Genomic DNA, 19,424 nt, shown 5'->3' on the forward strand with positions numbered 1-19,424 from the left:
CCCCCCCCCCCCCCGTGTTTAAAAATACTGCCCCTTTGTGTTGTTTCGAATAACGACTACCGTTCTATTTCATGGAGTCTCGTCATCTAAAGATTTTTCCCCAAATCATATTCTTGTGCGCGTACCGAGTATTGTTTAAACTCACATACCTCTTTCTGTGGCCAGGGGGCAAGCACATAGGCGGTTGTACAGGTACATTTTTTTTTTTTTTTTTTTACCAAAGCTTTCATTCAATGGAAACATACATTGCTTGCTTCACTTATATTGATTATCGATGTCGCTTGTGCTCGCCGTTGTGTTGCAGATACTGTGAAACTATACCGAAAAGGAGAGCTCGAGCCTTTGCTATCTGAAGCGAATGCTAAAAATACAGAGACATAAGGCTCTAGGCACATTTTGTTTTCTTAGCCATTTGGTGACTGACCTGTTGATTTTCTTAATTCTACCTCGAGTGACACTTGCGTTTCTAGTTAGGAACATGTATTTTAAGATATTTGTGGATGCATTTGTTTCAAGGAAGGATCTCCAGTTTATGCATGAAATAAGAGAGCATTTTATTCCCATTTGGAAAGAAAAGCCTTCCATTTCCGTCAAATGACCTGGCCTCCCTTGCCCGGTTTACGGTCCAGGCTCCCTTTCCTGTCTATGCTATGCTCCTATGGCGCAGGCGTACCACGTTCCGCGCCTGCAACGTTTTTGCCTGGTTTACCGTCCAAGCTCCCCTTCCCGTCTATGCTATGCTCCTATGGCGCAGTCTTACCACGTTCCGCACCTCCGTTCAAACGGTCTTTGCCAATAGCGTTATCCTCCCTACTCTCTTTATGGTCTAGTTGCTTCGTGTTGTTTTTAAGGTATTTAGATGTTTTTGCAACATTTGGAGGTATTTTACAATCAATCTTCTGAAAATAGGAGTTCGTGAGTCCATCTAGTCTTTTACTGAGTTTTTTTTTTTTTCCAGCTTAGCATAAAAATTCTCTTCAAAATGTGATTTTATTCCAAATTACTCTAAAACATATATATATATATATATATATATATATATATATATATATATATATATATATATATTTTAGATTTTAATTTCCAAAGAAATATTTACGTAATTAGATTTAATCTATTATTTAGTAACATTTGAATATTTACATGCAAATTGATTTTATTAATTTATTTCCTTTATATTATAGAGACTTTCAAATTATTTAAATTTTAATTCTCAATTTTGAAATTACATTAAATAAAAATATATTCCACCATTTTAGCATATTAGTTTAATTACTCATTTTATTCTATGACTCTCCATTTGGCTATTTTCTACCATATTTATTTTTTAATAATTCTACTTTCTAAAATTAAATTAAATTAAATCTATTATTTATTTAATTAATTAATTAAAGTTAATTATCTAAGTAAAACTTTTTACACGTTCTTGAAAGCGCTGTGTTCTCCTTGTTATGTACCACCATTTTGGCGCCCAATTTTTTCTTTCCACAGAAACCACAATCCCTCGTTTACAGGGCGCGCATTACCATGAAGCGTGATCTCAAACCGTCCATTTCTACTGGTTCTTCTTCGATTCTTCCTTATCATGTTTTTGAGTTTCTTTAATTTTCATATATTGCTGTTGCTTTGATTCTCGATTACACACCATGCTTTCCCCCGTTTAATTTTTTAGTATTTTTTTTTCAAGAATTTTGTTCCTGAGAGGATCGGTTTTGTTTGTTGCCACTATTCTTTTATAATTTCATTCCGGTTCCAATGTATTTAAGTTACTATTGTTGTTTAGTTCGATTTCGTTGCCTCGATGGATTTCATTTCTGGCCAATTATAGCTCAACTTCATTTCATTAATGAATGTTTGATGTTGTGTTATCTTTCTCTCACGTAATTTGGTATATTCTGTCATGAGAAGCCGTAAGTGATCTTGTATGTACTCCTGTTGTTCTTTAAACTGCACGTAAAAATTGCCTTAATTGATTACAAATCCAATATTTTGATCAGTAATGTCTCTCCTGTACTCCGCTATCGTTAGCTTTCTTCATCCAGTTTGTTGGGAGTTTGACCATAGTCCCAAATAATGAGCATATAAGTAGATAATAATGTCAATAATGAGCATATAAGTAGATAATAATGTCTTCAGTGATATGAGACCTTTCAGATAAGAAATCAAAAGTAAAATTATGCAGGCTTATGTTCAAAGTGGACAATATCATATCACCGTGGAGGGGGCTGTTGTCTTAATAAAAATTCATCTTTATATATAAACCTCAATATGTCATATTGATACCCTTGCGTATGAAGTAACGTTTAAACCATAGAAGCTACATTTGCTATTGTGTGACTACGTTTTGCAGTTATCCTTGTTTTCTCTAAATTGTTACAGGAAGTGAATTTCTACTTAGTAAAATTAAATGATTCCAAAAGTTTCTTCACTTGAGTAATAATTTTGATAAATCCTTCATGAACGTTCCTTATAGATAGTAACTGTCGGAAGAGAATAAAAGTTGGAGACCTTGATTGTGCTAGACCTTTGACATGCAGAAGAGATACTTCTCCCGTATCCTTGAAAGGACATGTTACATGCCGTGAGTTTTCTACATTACCCAACTCTCAATTGTACTTCCCTAGAGTAGCGAGCTATTCGAGGCTCCCAGTGTTCGCAGTTCTCTGTCTTTTTTTCTTTTTTGAGTTTTGTTCTAGTTAAGTTTCTTATTGTATTAGTGCATGATCCTTGTTAAATAGTTGAAATGTTGATATGTTTTCTTGTATGGGAGCGATGAGCAGCAAATAATGCAAAAACTTCTGAGTTTGCATTTTTTAAGAAGTTCAAGGAAGATGCAAACCGTAGATTCAGTTCATCTCTTCAACGTCAAAAGGAACTTCAACCAAAGAAGTTCAACTCGACTGATCATTTCAGAGGTAAGACATAAACGTTACTTGCAATATCAGTGTTAGCAGCAAATATACATATATATATATATATACTTTGGATGTGAACACGTGGATCTTTTTAAGAACTATACTTCCAGTGTCTGCCTTATCTGCACATGTGAGGCTAAGACCTTCCACTCAGCTCAATGTTGACATGTATTTTTTCTTCAAGTTTAACCCATTCTTGGAATCGACCATAAAAATGATAATATCAATATCTCCCAATAAAAGTTGGAAGTAACTTGTAACTTGTACCCATTATTTTGTTTCCAAGCAGAGAGAGCAAGGCATGTTGAAAATCGCCGTGAAGACTTCACATCACATCCTTTTGTTGAGAATGTTACTCCTATTAACTTTAACTCGATGCATTTACCCCTGGGTAATTCATCCAAAATTTCAGGTATGCACTTAAAGCAGACACTCGTTAATATTTGGTATTCCCTTTTCTGTTAATTCATCCTGACATGAGATTGAACGAAGATGTATAATTAAGTCGTCCCCAGTATTCTGTAACTCTATACTATGTATAGGAAAAATACATTTTCATCCATGTACTGAACTAAGACATTATGAGTTGTCAATACAAAATGAGTCGGAGATTTTCTTTCACACATTGCATGTATCAGTGTAATGTCTCTCAATTTGTTTATCGATATTTGGGTTTGCAGTACATGATGAAATGAGATCCCACAGGAAGACAAAACAGTTTCCAAATAGTAATTTGTGCTCTTTGTTTTATTGCAGAGGTAGATGTGAAGCACGCTCATAAAACATTTAAGGATATACAGAGCAAACAGAGAAACGTGGAAAATGATGGTAATTCTTTCGTCTGAGTTTCGTTCTCTCTCTTTTTCTTGCTTCTTTTTTTTTTAAAAAAAAATAGAGAATCACAATTTTGAGTTCTTATGAGCAAATGTTTCGTCTTTTGTGTATGCATATATTCCTTATCATTTTCCAATGGTTTCTTTTTTGGTCCATTTTTGCATTCTCAACAGAGTTGGGGAGCCTTGATCTTATAGTCTTAAAAAATTCTGAGCCATGTTCGTTAATGTGTAATGCATTCATTTAGTGGTCTACATTAGAAAGATAGATGGGATAGTCACGATAGCATATTTGATCAGGTACTCTTTATATTCATGCAGATATTTTTAGTAGGAAGAGGCAGAAATTACGTCAGTTCATTCAGAATATGTCGTTCCATGGAACTGGTGAATCATATGAGAAGAGGTCAGAGTCATCTTTGTTCTATCTGTTGTCCCGTCGTCTTTCTGGATCCGACTATGGAGTTTTTTGGAACTTGTCCAGGTATGGTGTTATTTCCACTCTACTTAGTCGGCTTATACCTGAAAGCAATCAGTATAAGGTATTATGCACTTTTACCATCTTCCAATAACTTCAACTTTTTTTTTTCTAATTCTTTTCTGAATTACTGGCTTTAGAATGAACCTGATTCTCGACAGTTTAATAATAACTTGGAAAAACTACAATGGTTGCCTGGAAGGTGCTGGCCAAGGCTTGATTATGAGCATCGTTTGAATAATAGTTCATCGCCTTGTCGTTTGAATAAATCAAGAGGCAGAGTTCTTTTCCACTCTGATTTCTCAACCAATAACGATGATGACAACTTCCACGTTAAGTACAGGACCAAGGAGTTTGACAGTGATGTAGAAGGGAAAATGACTTTGCTTGATGCCAATAGTTCACCTAGTACTGCTGCAGTTGAAAACTATAGACCACTTATCTCCACCCTTTTCAACCAGCAATACGGTTTCTATGATCAAGGTGAACCTTTGCACATAAGGAAGCAAGAGATGGAACCTCTTCTGCTGGGTTGGGATACGGACGACATAAAAGATGACAGTTCTAAATTTACAGAGTTCCACACATTTGCTGAGCCACCAATTTCGTTCGCTGATGATCATCAGCCAAACTTGCACGAGAGTTTTGGTGCTGTTGCACTTTGTTCTTCCCCTTTCCCTTCCAGTAATCATAGGGACTTATATTCATTGCCATACTCCAGTTTAGCCAGCTATCAAATCCATGGGTTAAGTAGGCCTAATGTAGAAAAAGAGGAAGGTATAGACGCCACTCTCAACAACGTGCATTTGAATTTCTCATCTGTACCCAAATGTCTTAGTCAGTGCGATAACTATGTCGATGACCGTGGCATCTGTGGCTTCTTCTGTGCACAAAGTGCTAATTGGCATATGAATTATGCGTTGGATGACGAACACCGGTATCCTTCTTTAGATAGTATGTGTGCTTCTGGCTTCGTCTTTGATTTTGGATGGAAATACCTCTCAGGCTCAAAGGAGCACTGCCAAACAGCTTACCATCTACTTGAGTACCCACTGGATGAAATGAGACCAACATCCCCTGTCAATGAAGAATGTAATATTGACAGTTCAGAATATGGACAGCCCTTCTTCATCCAACCCGAGTCGTTCTTTCAAGAAGGGAAGGTACGCTCTCTACTGACTGATAAACTTAGCTGGGATGTCACTAGAAGTGAAATAAATGTCGCTATAACTGAAATGGATTACGTTTGACACCAGGTTCAACTCACAATTGATCCTTTGTGTCCTCTTTTGACCTGTCTTTCTATTTTACAGAGAAATAAACTCTCAATTTCTCCATGAATTGCTTTCCTTGGTGAATTTAGATTTAGATGAACTTTAGGTTAGGAATTAGAGTCCTTCGTAATGGTACGATGTTGTCCACTTTGAGCATAAACTCTCGTGGCTTTGCTTTTAGTTTCTCTAAAAAGATCTCATACCCATGGAGATATATTCGTTACTTATAAACCCATGATCAATCTCTTAATTAGTCGATATGGGACTTCTCTCAATCCTTAATCCTTTATCTTTTGGTCGAGCCACAAGTAAGTTTTATTTAAGTTGAAGTAGGGTTATATTGTAATAAACTATTGTTTTGAGAGAGAAATTTGGTAGAGAGTAACATGGGTTGGCATTAAACAAATTAGAAGAAAATGTACCTAAAAATTGACTTTTTGAGGGGTTAATGGAATTTTTGAAGGTTGCATTTGTTCCACCAAAGGCAGAGTGGTTAGGTGGTGGTTATGATACATGACTAAGACTCTTTATTCCCCCTTCCCTTTCCACCAAATTCCATACCCCAATTATTATTTCTTTTGGTGTCTCATTTTTTAGGATGCGTTAATTATTGTCAAATTCCTAATTAGTTTCATATTATTCTAATTTAAAAGTTGTTCGAAATTTCCTTTTTTTTTTTCTATATTTTAATTTAAATGCATTTTTTTTTAATTTTGTTTAAGAATTTTAATATATCCATAAGAAATATGAAACAAAATTGATTTAAGATCAATACGATATAATTTAAAACTCATTAACTATTAAATTACATAGAGAATTATTTTCTGGTTGTTTTGTTCTGAGGTCAAAACCGCGTCGTTTTGACCCTTTAAGTATGGAAATATTATAAAGCATATTACACTGGAAGACACCAAATTTTCTCTTTTCTCTCTCTGTTGCTTTCACTTTTTTTTTTTTTTTTGCTTTTATATTTTCTTTTTTAATGTTGCTTTTTTTTATTGGTATATTATCGGGTTTGATTCATTTCGGCTTATGTACTTTCAGTATAGCTAATTTAGTCTCGATACGTCATCACCAATAGGTTATAAGGTTCAATTATCCACTTCTTACTATTAAAATTAACAAAATTCACTGAAAAATGAATACCTTTCTTTTTAAATGAAAAAATTTCCTAATATTTTTTATAATTTTTAGACCCCATTTTTGTGGCTATCTAATAAAAACACTATGAATATCTCATTAAATGCTTTTAATGGGATAAAAACAACTTTATAACTCAAGCTAAACATTTTTCATTTGTATATATATATATATAAACTACAAATTGTTGGAAAAAAATAGTAATTTTATAGTGACCAAATAAATAAAATGGGACCCCATGTCCTTCCCATGTCTGGAGGTAGATGGAACTATATATGTATTTATTCAATAATTAACCATTTTTTTCTATTCTTAATTCATACATTAATTTGACAGAAAAAATTAGATGTTAGGCGATAGGATATTCTCCCACCAATATTATATTTTATTGGAGACGGAAATAATTATATATATAATTTAATACTGATCGGTGGTACAAACTTTATTGTAAATTATTATTTTGAGAGTAACAAACGTAAGAGGGACTTTAATAGAATGAATACATATTAATTAGCTTTTTTTTTTATTAAATAATTAACCATGATTAAAAAAACCTGACCATTTCCACCCAAAGTTGATCTTTAACATTACCCAATGCCTTTGATTTGTTGTGAGAAATATGTAATGTGAAATTCGAATAACAATTATGAGTGTATTATTAGCAAATAATACATTAGAAATAGACTCATTTCAACTAACAATTTTTTAGCAAAGAATGTTGTTGGCCTCTAGAAATATCCCAACCTCGTGGGAATTTGGTACGTACGGAATAGAGAATCATCGTTTAAACTCGAAATATGGGAGGGAGTGAGAAAAGACTTTTTTTCACTCGCCAAATGAAGGCATGGATGAGGATTATATTTCTCATTTTGCCCCCTACCCCATTCAAATCTCTACCCGCTTCACTTTGTGTGTATGAAATAGTACGTTGTAATATTGAAGTTTGAGTCTTTAAAAATTATATTTCACAATATATTGGGAAAATATTCATACAAAAACCAAAATATGAAACCCTCTCACAACCTCAAAATAAAATAAAATAAAATATTCAAATTTAGTAAAAAGAAAAAAAAAAAAAAGACCCAAATTGAGTTTTAAAAAAAAAAAAAATTAAATCCGCCCAATCAAATCAACCTACCTTTTTATGGTAATAAAATGATTAATTACATGTGAGGGATAACATTAATTATTCCAACGGTATAATAAAAAGTTGTTATTGTCTAAAAGTAAACCAAAGTATCATTGTAAAAAAAAAGGGTAAAAAATATCAATAATGATAGGTAGATTTTCATCTAATTTAAATTATTAAAAAATAAATTAAATTATTATCAATTTAAATTATGTGCAACATTTTATCTATTTAACCTTTAAATTAAAAATAAAAATAAATTTATAGACTTTAAATTCGATCTTTTTTTTTTTATCATTGTCATAATATTGATTAAATAAATTCTTTAACTTTTATATAAAAAAAAGATTTAAAAACTTTTATATATAAAAAAGAAAGAATTAAAAATTTTGTATATAAAAAAAAGAATTAAAAATTGTATATACAAAAATAGATTTGGAAACTTAATATAGACAGAATATTACAATATAAAGACAAAATTCACAAAATTTAATAAACAAAAACCATTCTCAACGCCAAATTACCAAATACCAATACACGGTTTGGTTCGTAATCGAAAGCATAAAGTAAATCATATTTTATAAAATGTTTTCAAGTCCGACGGCGAGTCGGTGGAGAGAGAGAGAAAGAGAGGGAGAGAGAGATACAACTTATACCCTCCCGCACGAGTACGCAATTTGCTTCTTCTTCGTCTTTCTCACTTGATCATAGATCCCGGCCGCATCTCCGGCCAACTTTCCGACGAGATTTTCTGTCGCTCCTTCGGCTCCCACCTCACTCCTTTTCAGCTTCTCAATCACACTCTGTGGAATGCTTCTCTCTGTGTCAGAATGTTGGTTGGTTCTTTACTCCGCCGCTGCTGTTTAATTCTTCTGCATTTTTATGTTTCCCTTTCGATCTCTCGTTTCCCGAAGCTCTTCTCCCTTTCAGCTGCTTTCGAATCTCACTCTCTTTCTGCCTGAATCAATTGCAGCTTTTCCTTTTTCTTTCCTTGCTAATTTTTTAAACTAGATTCTCCTTTTCTATCTCTATACTTGCTCCTTTTTAGTTTCGGGAGTTAATTGTGGTTTTGAATTGACTTACTGATAACTGCGTGTCACTTTTTCTGTTTAATCTTCGGATTATCGGTTACTGATTGCTGGGTTTTGCTTCTTTGCTTCTGTTCATGTCATTCTGCTGTTTTGCTTTTCTTGTAGGGGGAATTCTCGATCCCGGTGCTTCTTAGACTTTGATTCTGAACGTCGAGTTGAATTTTGAGTTCTATGAAACCTCGATCAGTGAGCTCCTTCCCCCAGAGAACTCAACAGCGTTAAATTAAGTGTGGAATTTGAAAGTTTCTTGGGTTATCGAGCTGTGACGTAATAATTTATGTGATGCTTCGTGTAAACATGCAGAATTTTCCGTCTGCATTGCTCAGTTCTTTGTCCTGTGTCGATTGAAGGGATGGTTTCTTCCCCTCTTTAAATACTCTTTCGACTCTCTCTCTCTCTCTCTCTCTCGTCTTCTCTCTGTGTTCATATGGTCGTTGGCTTCTTCCTCTTGAAACTTGGGATCTTACCTTCCAAATTTTCGCTCTCTCTCTCTCTTGGGGCTGAAGCTTGAAGCCAGAAACTTTAAGGTACGAAACTACTCTGTGCATAATTTCCCATTATTTTTTCCTGTCTTGTAAAATAATAGAACTTAGAACATACGCTCTGTTCCTTTTGAAGAAATTAGCCGGTCTATATCTTGTTGATTTAGTTGGAATCCTATTTTTACAGTGTTCAAATGAAGGAGGTTCAAAGAAGAAAAGTCCATAATAATATGGAAAAACCTTTCCCTGGATGTGCGGGAAGAATGGTAAACCTGTTTAACTCGAGTGCAGGCGTCCGTAGGAACAAGCTCCTGACGGATAAACCGCATCGTGATGGTGACTTCCCATTTTATTTTTCTTTGTTTTTTTCCTACCGACGCTTGTCTCTGATAATTGTCTCCATTCTAATCGTTTTCCAAATTTATATAATTTCTTCTTTGAAGCTTTGGCTGTCTGCTACTAGTAGGTGGTGCTAATGCGGATTTATTAGTCAACGGATGAATTTTGTTCTCAATTTTATTGAATTTTTATTTCTTAAATCTTGGTTTTTTGAGTACACGCGTGAAGGGTAAACTTGATTATCTTTTCATTTGATGATTGCTCATGAATTTGGTTGCCCCATATGGTTTTGCCAAGTTTCGAACTTCAAAGCTTAATTGGTGCTATGGATATGCGCTTTTTATTGATTTTTCCCTCTTCGCTGATCAATAACTCATGATATCAAATTGGCCGATTAAAAAAGCTAGTTTGCTCTTGGTCACGTTTGTTAATGTGTCACATATTGCAGAACTCATCCTGCCCGGTCGGTAGAAGTAGAATAGAAACATAAAGCAAAAATTTTAAGCTTAATGTACGGTTAAGTAAAAAAAATCTTCTGATGAGCGGTTGGAAAGTTTGAAATAGTAGAATTGTTTTCTTTTTCTCGTATATTTTTGTGATGTTTAAAGCTCCTGCTTATGATGCCATTGGATTGACCAGTGTTCTCTTTTGTCAGTTGTGTTTGTTAATGAGCCAAAATTGTTGACATTGACATGGTTTTTGGCAGGTTCTGTACTCACAAGAAGCCACTCAGATGCAGCAATTATGTCGAGTCCCTCCCGAGATAGTCAGATAGAGGATGGACTGGTAAATTGTTAGCACACTTGGTTAACAGTACATTGGTGCATATTGTCTGAAGCATGAAAAGTTCATGCACTACATGTCCATTTTCTACCCATGTAGTTGAGATTTTTGTTTTCCTTTTTTTTATTTGTGTAAGAAGTTTGGTTTATTATTGCATTGTAGGGACATTCAATTGGGAAGGCAAACCGAACGCCTATGAAGATGCTCATAGACCAGGAAATGTCAAAAGATGCTGAGTCTAAGATTGCTCCCCCAAATGTTGTTGCGAAGTTGATGGGTCTAGATACTCTGCCCGAGCAGCTTGGTTCAGCTCCTAATAAAACACCTTCAAGAGGTCCCTGGTGTACAGTTAAAGAATCTAGGTTGCCACTGGAATGTACGGAACAAGTTGATGACCATTCAGAGAAGGGAGCTCTGTGTCAAATTCATCAAAGTTCTGTAGACGTTCATGGAATATGGCAGCAATGTTTAAAAACAAATTACGATAGAGAAAAATTGCACTATGGAAGTTTTGACAAAAATATTGATGAAAAAAAGATGGCTCTTGTTCGTCAGAAATTCACTGAAGCAAAACGTCTAGCTACGGATGAGAAACTTAGGCAGTCTAAAGAATTCCAAGATGCCTTAGAAGTTCTCAGCTCTAACAAAGAATTGTTCGTCAAATTTTTGCAAGAACCCAATTCCTTATTTTCTCAGCATAGTTTTCAACTTTGTTCACTCCCTACATCTCCCGAGAAGAAGTGTATCACAATCCTTAGGCCCTCAAAGTTGGTTGGTACTGAAAACATTTCTGAGACAGGGAAGAGATGTGAGAATCAGATGAAAAAACCAGCTCTGGTTTGCCAATCGACTGCTTGTGAAAAGTCCAGTAATGTGCCTACTTTGTCAAACCAGAGATTTGATGAATATGTTCAACCCACCCGAATAGTGGTATTGAAGCCCAACATTGGTAAGAATCATGCTGTTAGAACCGTGATAACTCAACAACCTTGCTCCTCACCTAATAAAACATCTGGAAATTTTGACGAGGAAGTTGAGGATGTTGAGGTGCCAGAATCTAGGGAAGTAGCAACTGAGATTTCTGAACAGCTGAGTGAAGATCAAATGGGGCAACGAAGGGATGAAACTTTGATCTCTTCTCTCTTTTCCAATGGTTATACTGGTGATGAGAGTTCATTTTACAAGTCAGAGAATGGGTATGCAGGGGGGGATCTCAGTGATTTAGAATTAATGTCACCGTCTTCCAGGCATTCTTGGGACTATGTTAACAAATTTGATAGCCCTTATTCTATTTCTTCCATTAGCCGTATTTCATGTTCTCCAGAGTCATCAGTTTGCCGAGAAGCCAAGAAGCGCCTCTCAGAAAGATGGTCAATGATGGCATCAAATGCCAATTCTCATGAACCAAGGCATGTAAGGAGAAGCTCTAGTACCTTGGGCGAGATGCTCTCTTTGTCAGATCCAAAAAAGTCTGTTGAATCTGTTGATCGGATAACCAATGAGGAAGAAGAACGGAGGGAGTTTGCATCCTGCTTAAGTACTGATTTCAGTAAGGAAGACATTGGAAGCTCTCCTAGAAGTCTCCAGAGGTCGAAGTCTGCCCCTGTGTCTCCTCTGATGTCAAGTACCAGACTAGGTTTTGAAGCTCCACATTCTACTATGGCAGATGTCACCACGGAGAAAGCTAGTCCGACGAAAGTTAAATCATCATTTAAAGGAAAAATTTCTAGCTTTTTTTTCTCTAGGAATAAGAAACTCAGCAAAGAAAAACGTAATGCATCTCAGTGTAAGGAGGAATTGGATACTTCTGTTGCGGAAACACTTGGGCCTTCTCTACCTCCCGGCAGGGTTGGTGATGATGCACCTTGTGTCAACAATAGTCGTCTTGAAGAATGCTCATCTTCTGCTCTGTGTGGATCATCAGAGACATCTCCGGGTTTAACCAACAAATTGGGTGTGGTCTCTCTTGAGGTAATTTATCTTCTTATATAGGATTTGCATGTGTCTTCATTCAGTAATTACTTCCACGCAAGTAGCATATTAGGCAAGGTTGTTATATTCATTTGATCACAACTATGTTTAGTTTCGTGAACATCAAAATTTCCCCTACTCTGTGTTTTCTGATTTTTCTTCCTAAGCTTGTCTACCTACTTAGTTAACATGTTGTGCCGGGCATCATTCTAACCGTTCAGAATGGTTGGCTGAAGTATGTTATAAGCCACTGGTATAATTAAGTAGTTATGATTCAGGGCCACTTAGGACTCCCTGAATACTTGAACAGGAACATGATGGATTTTGAATAAGTATCTGTAACAAGAACAGATATGGAAGTGGTGTTCTGTTATGCTTTGTGGATAAAAAATATGGTGTCTGAATTTCTGATTGTTACTGTTCTATATGGAGTGAAGAAATTCAAAATTTTCAAATTGGAAGTCCGATAATTGTTGACATCTAATTTTTCCAGCCTCTAGTAGTTTCGGCCTTTGTAACTCTCGGTAACGTTGTAGCACTATGTAGCCTAGTTCTTAATGCATTATTGCTGGCTGTTGCCTCTAGTAGTTTGCAAAATAATCTCTCATTAATCAATTTACTTACAGAACTAAATTTAAATTTTCCAGGCAGGGTTGCCTTTCTCAAGACACTTGATACCTGGAAATGCCAATGAGATCCCAGACCATCCAAGTCCATGCTCTGTTTTAGAACCGCCATTCGACGATGATGACATCATGCGTGCGTCTTCTGGACATATGAAGCCAAACTCCATAGGTACTCGTACTCTCTTAACTATCCATGCACAGATAGGACTTGGCTATACTTAATTCAGTTTCGAAGTTGGATCTCAAAATGAATGATTAGTTTCAAATCTGTCCTTTCCGCTTAAATTTGGGAAACTTCTAGTTCGATGCAATTGAGCATCGGTGGAAGGTTTGGGCAATTTGATTGATGGTGGAACTTTCACATAAGAAAGAAAACGAAATCGGGACTAAAATTACTGTTTGACTTTGAGCTAAAACCTATTTCTTTAGAATTTTGTTTAGAGTTGTACATATGCTGTTTCTTGATTTTGTCTATTTTTCCAGGAATTCAAGTGCTAACGAAGTCCAGCTTAATTGACAAATCGCCTCACATAGAATCCATTTCTCGAACTTTGAAGTGGGAAGACATGTATTCGGAGAATGCAGATCCATATTTGTTTAAACCCTCATTAGCATGTGAAGATAGAGAAGAAGAGGAACAAAAGTGGCTCGGCCTTGTTCGAAGTCTACTCTCGGCAGCTAACATCGATGACAGTGTGCAGTGCAACTCATTTTTCTCAAGATGGCATTCACTCGAAAACCCATTGGATCCATCACTGAGAAACAACTTCGCCAACCTAAGTGATAAAGAACCAGAACAGGAGGCGAAAAGAAGGCAATCAAGATCAAACTGGAAGCTCATCTTTGACAGCGTCAATGCAGTCTTGATTGAAATCACAGGCTTTCGGTCAGACATGAGCACGATGGCGACGTCTTCCAACTGTGTTCATGCTGGTGCTCTCTCACAACCTTTGGTGGACCTTGTGTGGGACAGATTGAAGGATTGGCTGTCGTGGGATACTCAGTGTGTTGGTTGTGAGATTGGGGACAGTTACAGCCTGGTGGTGGAGAGGGTAGTTGGGAAGGAGGTTGTAGGGAAGGGCTGGACTCAGCAGTTACAAGAGGAAATGGATGATTTAGGGAAGGAAATAGAAGGGCAATTGCTGGAACAACTTGTGGAAGAGACACTGCTTGATTTGACAGGTGCCTGCCCATGACCATCCTTTCTGATTTATTCTTCTTATTAATATATATTATAGTTTTTCATATTACAGCCCCAAATAATTTGTGCCATTTTTCTTTGTGTGCATTTTACCATCCTCTCTCTACCGACTCCTCTTCTGCTGTATATTTTGGACTGCCCATTTTCTTTCTAGCTAATAAGACTATCAAATATCTACCAGCAATAGAATCATTTTCACTCACTGTCCTACTGTTTCTTCTTCTCATTCCTCTTTTCTTTATCTGCTGTGTATTAGATGTTTTAATCTCATTCTTATATTAACATTTTAGTCCTTATGATCCTGTCTTCGGTTTTTATTCGTCTTCGAATTGATAGAGAGGGGCATGTTAAGGATGCAAACATCGGTCCGAACATTTCAAGGAAAGACTTGTAGCTTTGATTTATATGGTTAATAAGTAAAGACCTTGTTTTCGTGAGACAATAGCATAGGTTTGTTGTCTTAATATAGTTTTCATTCAAGTGCTCGTTTGCGTATGACAGTGGTTTTTAGAAGATCTTACCAAATTATAGGTACTGGATTTGATTCGAGCACATGCTAGTGGTTAAGTTGGGAACTGTGATGAGTTGGGATTGTGAAGTTTGGTGTAAAATTGCAGGCAAATCCATATGCAAACCAATGAGCGTATGGATACAAAAAAGAAAGGACATAGAAATAAGAAAGAGAAGTTGGAAGTCGGAATGACAATGGGTAGCAGAGCAACGTGTAAGGTAAGGCGGCCCCATTTCATTAATTCATTTGGTAACAATATATGTGGCTTCACACATGTGCTGTTTCCATTGCACTTAATGCATACTGGCCCTTTTGTCTCGCTCTATCATGCTGTACATACAGACTCAGTGGAGCGGGAGCGGGAGCGCGCCTGTTCATGTAGGTTCGGGTCTTTCATTAGGGCCTTCTGGAAATGGGTACTTCGGGGCCAATGCGTATAAATTTGTGTTTGATTAACGTGGCTCATTTGACGACTCAGTACATGGATGTCAGGGTTGTATGGCAGCTGGTAGAGATGAATAAAGGTGGGTTGCTTCCAAGGGACTTGTCTCTTAATAAACGGCAAAGCAGAATCAGAATAGGAAAGAGGCCGAGTGATGAGTGTCTTTTAAGTCTTTTTCTAAAGACTTTCATGTGAAGCTAACATGACCGGGATTGAGCAACACGCTCTTGGAAATTCAACAAGCAATTTTATGATCGGGTGTGAAGAAGAAAACTAAAGAATCTCAATTTGACAAGAAATCTAGTTCGGGTGTTCTCTCCACTAATCACAAGCAAATAAGTTAAAGTAGTTGAAGGGTAAATACCTTTAAATTTATTTAAAACTTAAAAAACATCCTTAAAAATTTATGAACTTTCTAAAATAATGTTAAGATAATCTATTAAGGGTCGATTGACAGTTTTAAATTTTTTTTTAATAAATGGTATCTTAAATTATTTTTATAAAAAATTATGGAATTATTAAAGTTTTTGTAAATTTAGGAATAGTTTGGAGATAAAATTAGAAAAAAAAATTAGAGATATTTTATTAATTCAATGGTTGTCAGATATTTGCACAAAGTAACACAGAAAATAAAATATAATTTTGATCTGTTCTTGGTGGCTGAATGCCGTGAAAACGCCGTCTCCGCCGCTATTTCTCCTCTTCCGCCGTACAATTCCGGTGTCCGTCTTTCTTCGGTAATAATTCCTAATCTCGAACTCCCCGCTGACCATTGTCCAGTTCCATTTCCAACTCTGTTCTTTTCCATTCCAGTTTTCATGGCTGAAGCTCCTTCGCTGCTCTTTCTATGCACAGCCCTAGTCAGAGACGAGATCGTTCGAAGTAATCATCTCCGTAGTTCTTGTGCTACTTATACTCTTTTCCTCCGCATTCATTTTTCTGCTGTGTTTTCTCAATCCGTTGTTCTTTTTGACTGTTAGGGGATGACGTTCCACCGGCTGTCTATGACCTTCCTCCCGACCTGTTGGATGCCCTGGCTTCGCAGCTGCCACCGTTGGCTTTGCAGAATTTACAGTCTGGAATGTACGTCGTCCTACCCTAATTAACTAATCAAATCTTATCATTTAGGATGATTGAAGACTGTCATATCCACGTGGTTTTTTTAGTGTGTATGAGTATCGCATAAAATTTTGAACTGGAAACCTTTATTTTATTGATTTTCTCTTCGAGTTCAACAAATATGAAAGGGGAAGTTTGAACCTTCAACCCGGAGAAAGATATGCTTAACCAGTGAGAGCTATATATGTTGAACTTTCAGGTAGATGTTTCTGTGAAGCATCATTTAAAGCAAAGTATCGTTGTTAATGCGCAATTTTCTGCTACAATCATGATGTTTCATCTATTGGGTGTGTCAAACACTGATTTATTTGACACTGAGGGTATATTTATGTAGCTTGAGTTGGGAATTTGTTTTGCCTATCTTTGGATTGTGTGGAAGAAGAGAAAAAGTGAGCCTTTATAATTTGTGTTTGGTTAGGGGTAAAAATAAGTGTATAGCTTGAGTGAAAGGTGGATTTCCGAACCCTAAGTTCATGGGGTCTGTGAGATTAGTAAGTTGATAGCATGATTTAAACAAGCTTGTGCCTTAATATATAGCTTGAGCGAAAGGTGGTTTTTGAATCCTAAGTTCATATGCTGCGTGAGACTAATAACTCACCATGTGCGTTATCACCTACTCCACCCATTTATTTCTTCGTCTGATTATTCATAGAACCAGGGACAAAAATCAATTACCAAAATGCAAAATTAATTCTCAGTGACCATCAAAACTACAGAGAAACATTTGCTCAAGAGCTGCGCATAAGACTTGTAAGAAGAACAACCCAAGAAAGACCCATAATAGAAAAATCCAACAAAAAGACCATCAATGCCAAATGAGTGAAGATTCTTTTTCACTCCTATTCTGCAATAGAGGAGACTGAAAAATTGTGATTGAAGAATCCAAATGTGCAGTGACAAAATGATTTTGAAGAGATTATGAGGATTGGGATGATGGGAAGAAATGAGGACTTGGGAAATGAAATGGGGAAAAGGGGATTGAGAGAATGCGAGGAAGAAGTTTCTGTCTTTAGATTTATGTCTTGGATTAAAGGTGATTTGGTTTTCGTGAAGTCTTAGAAACTAACAAGAAGTTGGTACATACAGATGGGTGATTGAGTTTTTCTTGGTTTCTCGGATTTGGTTTTTCTTCTGAAGCCATGATAATTTGGGCGTATGTAGCTAGATTTAATCCCTTACTTTGGGCGTTCGTGTAGAAAGAATTTTGTAATTATCCCTTTTGTCTTATTCTCTTGAACTGGAACCCTTCCTAGGCGACAAGGTCTTGTGTGGCTTCTTTTGTAAGCCTTTCTTTTTGTTGGTTTATCTGGCCGTAGTAAGTCTTGTATTTTTTTAATCTCAGCGAAAATTTGAATTTTCCATTAACAAAAGATAAAAAATTAAAAGACACTTCGTTTATTACTTTCACATTGGCATATTCTTTGAGTGGTTGCGAGAGAATTTCCTGATTGAACTTTCAATTAACGTTTCCTTCCTATCCCACTGATTTGATGTTAGGAAGTTGAGTTACACAAACTCCATCAAATTTCCCCCAATTTTGAACATGCCAACTATCTTCTAGCCCGATGTTTTATTTATTATTTATTATTATTATTATTATTATTATTATTTTGATAATGAACTATCTTCCAGTCTGATGATTTTGTAATTTTGAACATTTGGAACAATTTCAATGAGAATCTGAAAAATAACAATGATACATCACTTCAGTAACAACCATTTTCAAGTGTGAGCTGTGGACTTAAATTTATATAATATTCCTTGAGCAGGCCATTTGAGCTCCAGAATGAAGATGAATATGATAATGATTTCCCTAAGGATGGGCGGAAGCGCAGAAGGTTTTTCAATTTCACCATATTCTAGTTTAGCATCTTGTTTTTCTTGGTTGAGGTGTAATGAGGGTAAAATATTCGGGAAGGAAGAGAAAAGAAAACCACTGCCTTAATGATGCAAGTATAACTTTATAGGTACCGTAATTTTAATTTAGCGTGGAAGAAGAATTTCAATTTACGATGGTCAAAGCTAACTGATACTATCCAGGCTGTTGATTGGCAGCAGATGTATTGGGAGAGGCACTTGCAAAGGTATACCTACCTGAAAAGATGGCGTGTTTGTTCTCAATGACTCTTGATTCATCTTATATTTATGGTTTGAACTTTTTTGCATGTCAACCATAAAAAGCAGTTGCCTGGATGAAGCGGCAGAAATAGCCTCAGTACCATCTTTTTCTAAATGTATTGGAGAAATAGAGATGTCAGGTGATAATGATGTTTTATTTTTTTTATTTTTTATAAGTGTTGTATGGTAATTCGGTGGAACATTCTTCTACCGTTAGTTATTTTTTTATAATAAACGAGAAACCATACTTTTATAGATCAAATGAAAGGGTATATATTGGGCAAAAATTCAAAGCCCTTATGCATCTAGCTTATGGGTAAACATGGTTAAAAGTTGTCACTCGACATTGAGTGAGGTGAAAGGTGAAATACGTCCAGTAGCTTACCCCCCTTTCTTTTGCAGATTCTATGCTGAAATATATTGCCAGCGAAGGATCTGTTCATTTATGGTGTGGAAAGTATAGAAAACTAAGCTATCATTGCCAACAGTTTGGGTGCTATGCTCAGTAAGTTCTTCATTATGGCATTTAACTTGGTTCCATATACAAGTTGGCAGCTGGATGCATTTCGTTAACTTAGACATAGACAACACGTGGGCGCTATACTTATTCACTTATTGAGCATTTACTAATGCTGCTTCTTCAGATTGAATTTGTACTACTGGGTTTTCTTGATGTGCTCAATGTCTTATAGAGGTTCTACTGCTAATGCCATTCAAATCCACACATTTAAGACTATCCGTTGTGATTTAATCTAATTTATGCCTATGTCTTCTTAGGACATACATAATAACAGAAAAGTGCCCTTCCAACTACAATCTAACATTGAAATGGACTTGGAATTTAAAGTAGGGTCTTTACCGGAGAAAAGCACAAAAAATAGCTCCCTCAATATCAGTACAAACTTACCAAAAAAAAAAAAAAAAAAAAAAAAAAAAAAAAAAAAAAAAAAAAAAAAAAAAAAAAAAAAAAAA

The 19,424-nt window shown here is 35.9% G+C and overlaps 4 protein-coding genes across 15 annotated transcripts in view; all 4 read left to right on the plus strand.

Annotated features, from left to right (window-relative positions):
* LOC111456587 (glutaredoxin-C5, chloroplastic-like) overlaps nt 1-571 on the plus strand; it is a 3,514-nt gene extending 2,943 nt beyond the window's left edge. The window contains exons 4-5 of the mRNA XM_023098527.1: nt 166-192; nt 305-571. Of these exons, the coding sequence (XP_022954295.1) occupies nt 166-192; nt 305-381 (104 nt within the window). The 3' untranslated portion in view covers nt 382-571. The remainder of the gene's footprint in view (nt 1-165; nt 193-304) is intronic.
* Nucleotides 572-1,468: 897 nt separating this feature from the next.
* Nucleotides 1,469-5,495, plus strand: LOC111456585. 5 transcript variants are annotated; one of them, XM_023098522.1, is made up of 8 exons: nt 1,469-1,561; nt 2,474-2,581; nt 2,781-2,915; nt 3,202-3,327; nt 3,672-3,743; nt 4,070-4,154; nt 4,233-4,290; nt 4,367-5,495. In XM_023098522.1, exons 1-8 carry the CDS (start codon nt 1,528-1,530, stop codon nt 5,474-5,476), a joined length of 1,728 nt encoding a protein of 575 aa, XP_022954290.1. In that variant the 5' UTR covers nt 1,469-1,527; the 3' UTR covers nt 5,477-5,495. The 5 variants fall into 5 exon arrangements, with proteins under 5 accessions (XP_022954290.1, XP_022954288.1, XP_022954289.1 ...); XM_023098520.1 differs by having other exon boundaries at nt 4,070-4,290; XM_023098521.1 differs by having other exon boundaries at nt 3,205-3,327; nt 4,070-4,290.
* Nucleotides 5,496-8,318: 2,823 nt separating this feature from the next.
* On the plus strand, nt 8,319-14,465 carry LOC111456582. 4 transcript variants are annotated; one of them, XM_023098511.1, is made up of 8 exons: nt 8,319-8,605; nt 8,966-9,087; nt 9,164-9,387; nt 9,530-9,678; nt 10,388-10,467; nt 10,627-12,435; nt 13,083-13,230; nt 13,545-14,465. In XM_023098511.1, exons 4-8 carry the CDS (start codon nt 9,537-9,539, stop codon nt 14,255-14,257), a joined length of 2,892 nt encoding a protein of 963 aa, XP_022954279.1. In that variant the 5' UTR covers nt 8,319-8,605; nt 8,966-9,087; nt 9,164-9,387; nt 9,530-9,536; the 3' UTR covers nt 14,258-14,465. The 4 variants fall into 4 exon arrangements, with proteins under 4 accessions (XP_022954279.1, XP_022954280.1, XP_022954281.1 ...); XM_023098512.1 differs by having other exon boundaries at nt 8,966-9,046; XM_023098513.1 differs by having other exon boundaries at nt 8,319-9,046.
* Nucleotides 14,466-15,815: 1,350 nt separating this feature from the next.
* The window catches only part of LOC111456584, a 10,768-nt gene continuing 7,159 nt past the window's right edge, over nt 15,816-19,424 (plus strand). The window contains exons 1-7 of one of the 5 annotated variants that reach the window (XM_023098514.1): nt 15,816-15,952; nt 16,029-16,097; nt 16,196-16,298; nt 18,104-18,172; nt 18,302-18,418; nt 18,519-18,592; nt 18,855-18,957. In XM_023098514.1, coding sequence (XP_022954282.1) covers nt 16,034-16,097; nt 16,196-16,298; nt 18,104-18,172; nt 18,302-18,418; nt 18,519-18,592; nt 18,855-18,957 — 530 coding nt within the window. In that variant the 5' untranslated portion in view covers nt 15,816-15,952; nt 16,029-16,033. The other 4 variants (XM_023098515.1, XM_023098518.1, XM_023098517.1 and 1 more) reach the window with 4 other exon arrangements.

This window comes from Cucurbita moschata, unplaced genomic scaffold (genome assembly GCF_002738365.1).
Source record: "Cucurbita moschata cultivar Rifu unplaced genomic scaffold, Cmos_1.0 Cmo_Scf00018, whole genome shotgun sequence".
In the NCBI taxonomy this organism is placed as follows: domain Eukaryota; kingdom Viridiplantae; phylum Streptophyta; class Magnoliopsida; order Cucurbitales; family Cucurbitaceae; genus Cucurbita; species Cucurbita moschata.

Excerpts from the sequence above, each read along its gene's own strand:
- LOC111456585 (XM_023098520.1), top strand. The coding sequence starts at position 1,528 with ATGAAGCGTGATCTCAAACCGTCCATTTCTACTG. Across the intron at positions 1,562-2,473 it reads CAAACCGTCCATTTCTACTG|ATAGTAACTGTCGGAAGAGA; the intron begins GTTCTTCTTCGA and ends CGTTCCTTATAG. Across the intron at positions 3,744-4,069 it reads GAGAAACGTGGAAAATGATG|ATATTTTTAGTAGGAAGAGG; the intron begins GTAATTCTTTCG and ends ATATTCATGCAG.
- LOC111456582 (XM_023098513.1), top strand. The coding sequence starts at position 9,537 with ATGAAGGAGGTTCAAAGAAGAAAAGTCCATAATAATATGGAAAAACCT. Across the intron at positions 9,679-10,387 it reads GGATAAACCGCATCGTGATG|GTTCTGTACTCACAAGAAGC; the intron begins GTGACTTCCCAT and ends GGTTTTTGGCAG. Across the intron at positions 13,231-13,544 it reads TATGAAGCCAAACTCCATAG|GAATTCAAGTGCTAACGAAG; the intron begins GTACTCGTACTC and ends CTATTTTTCCAG.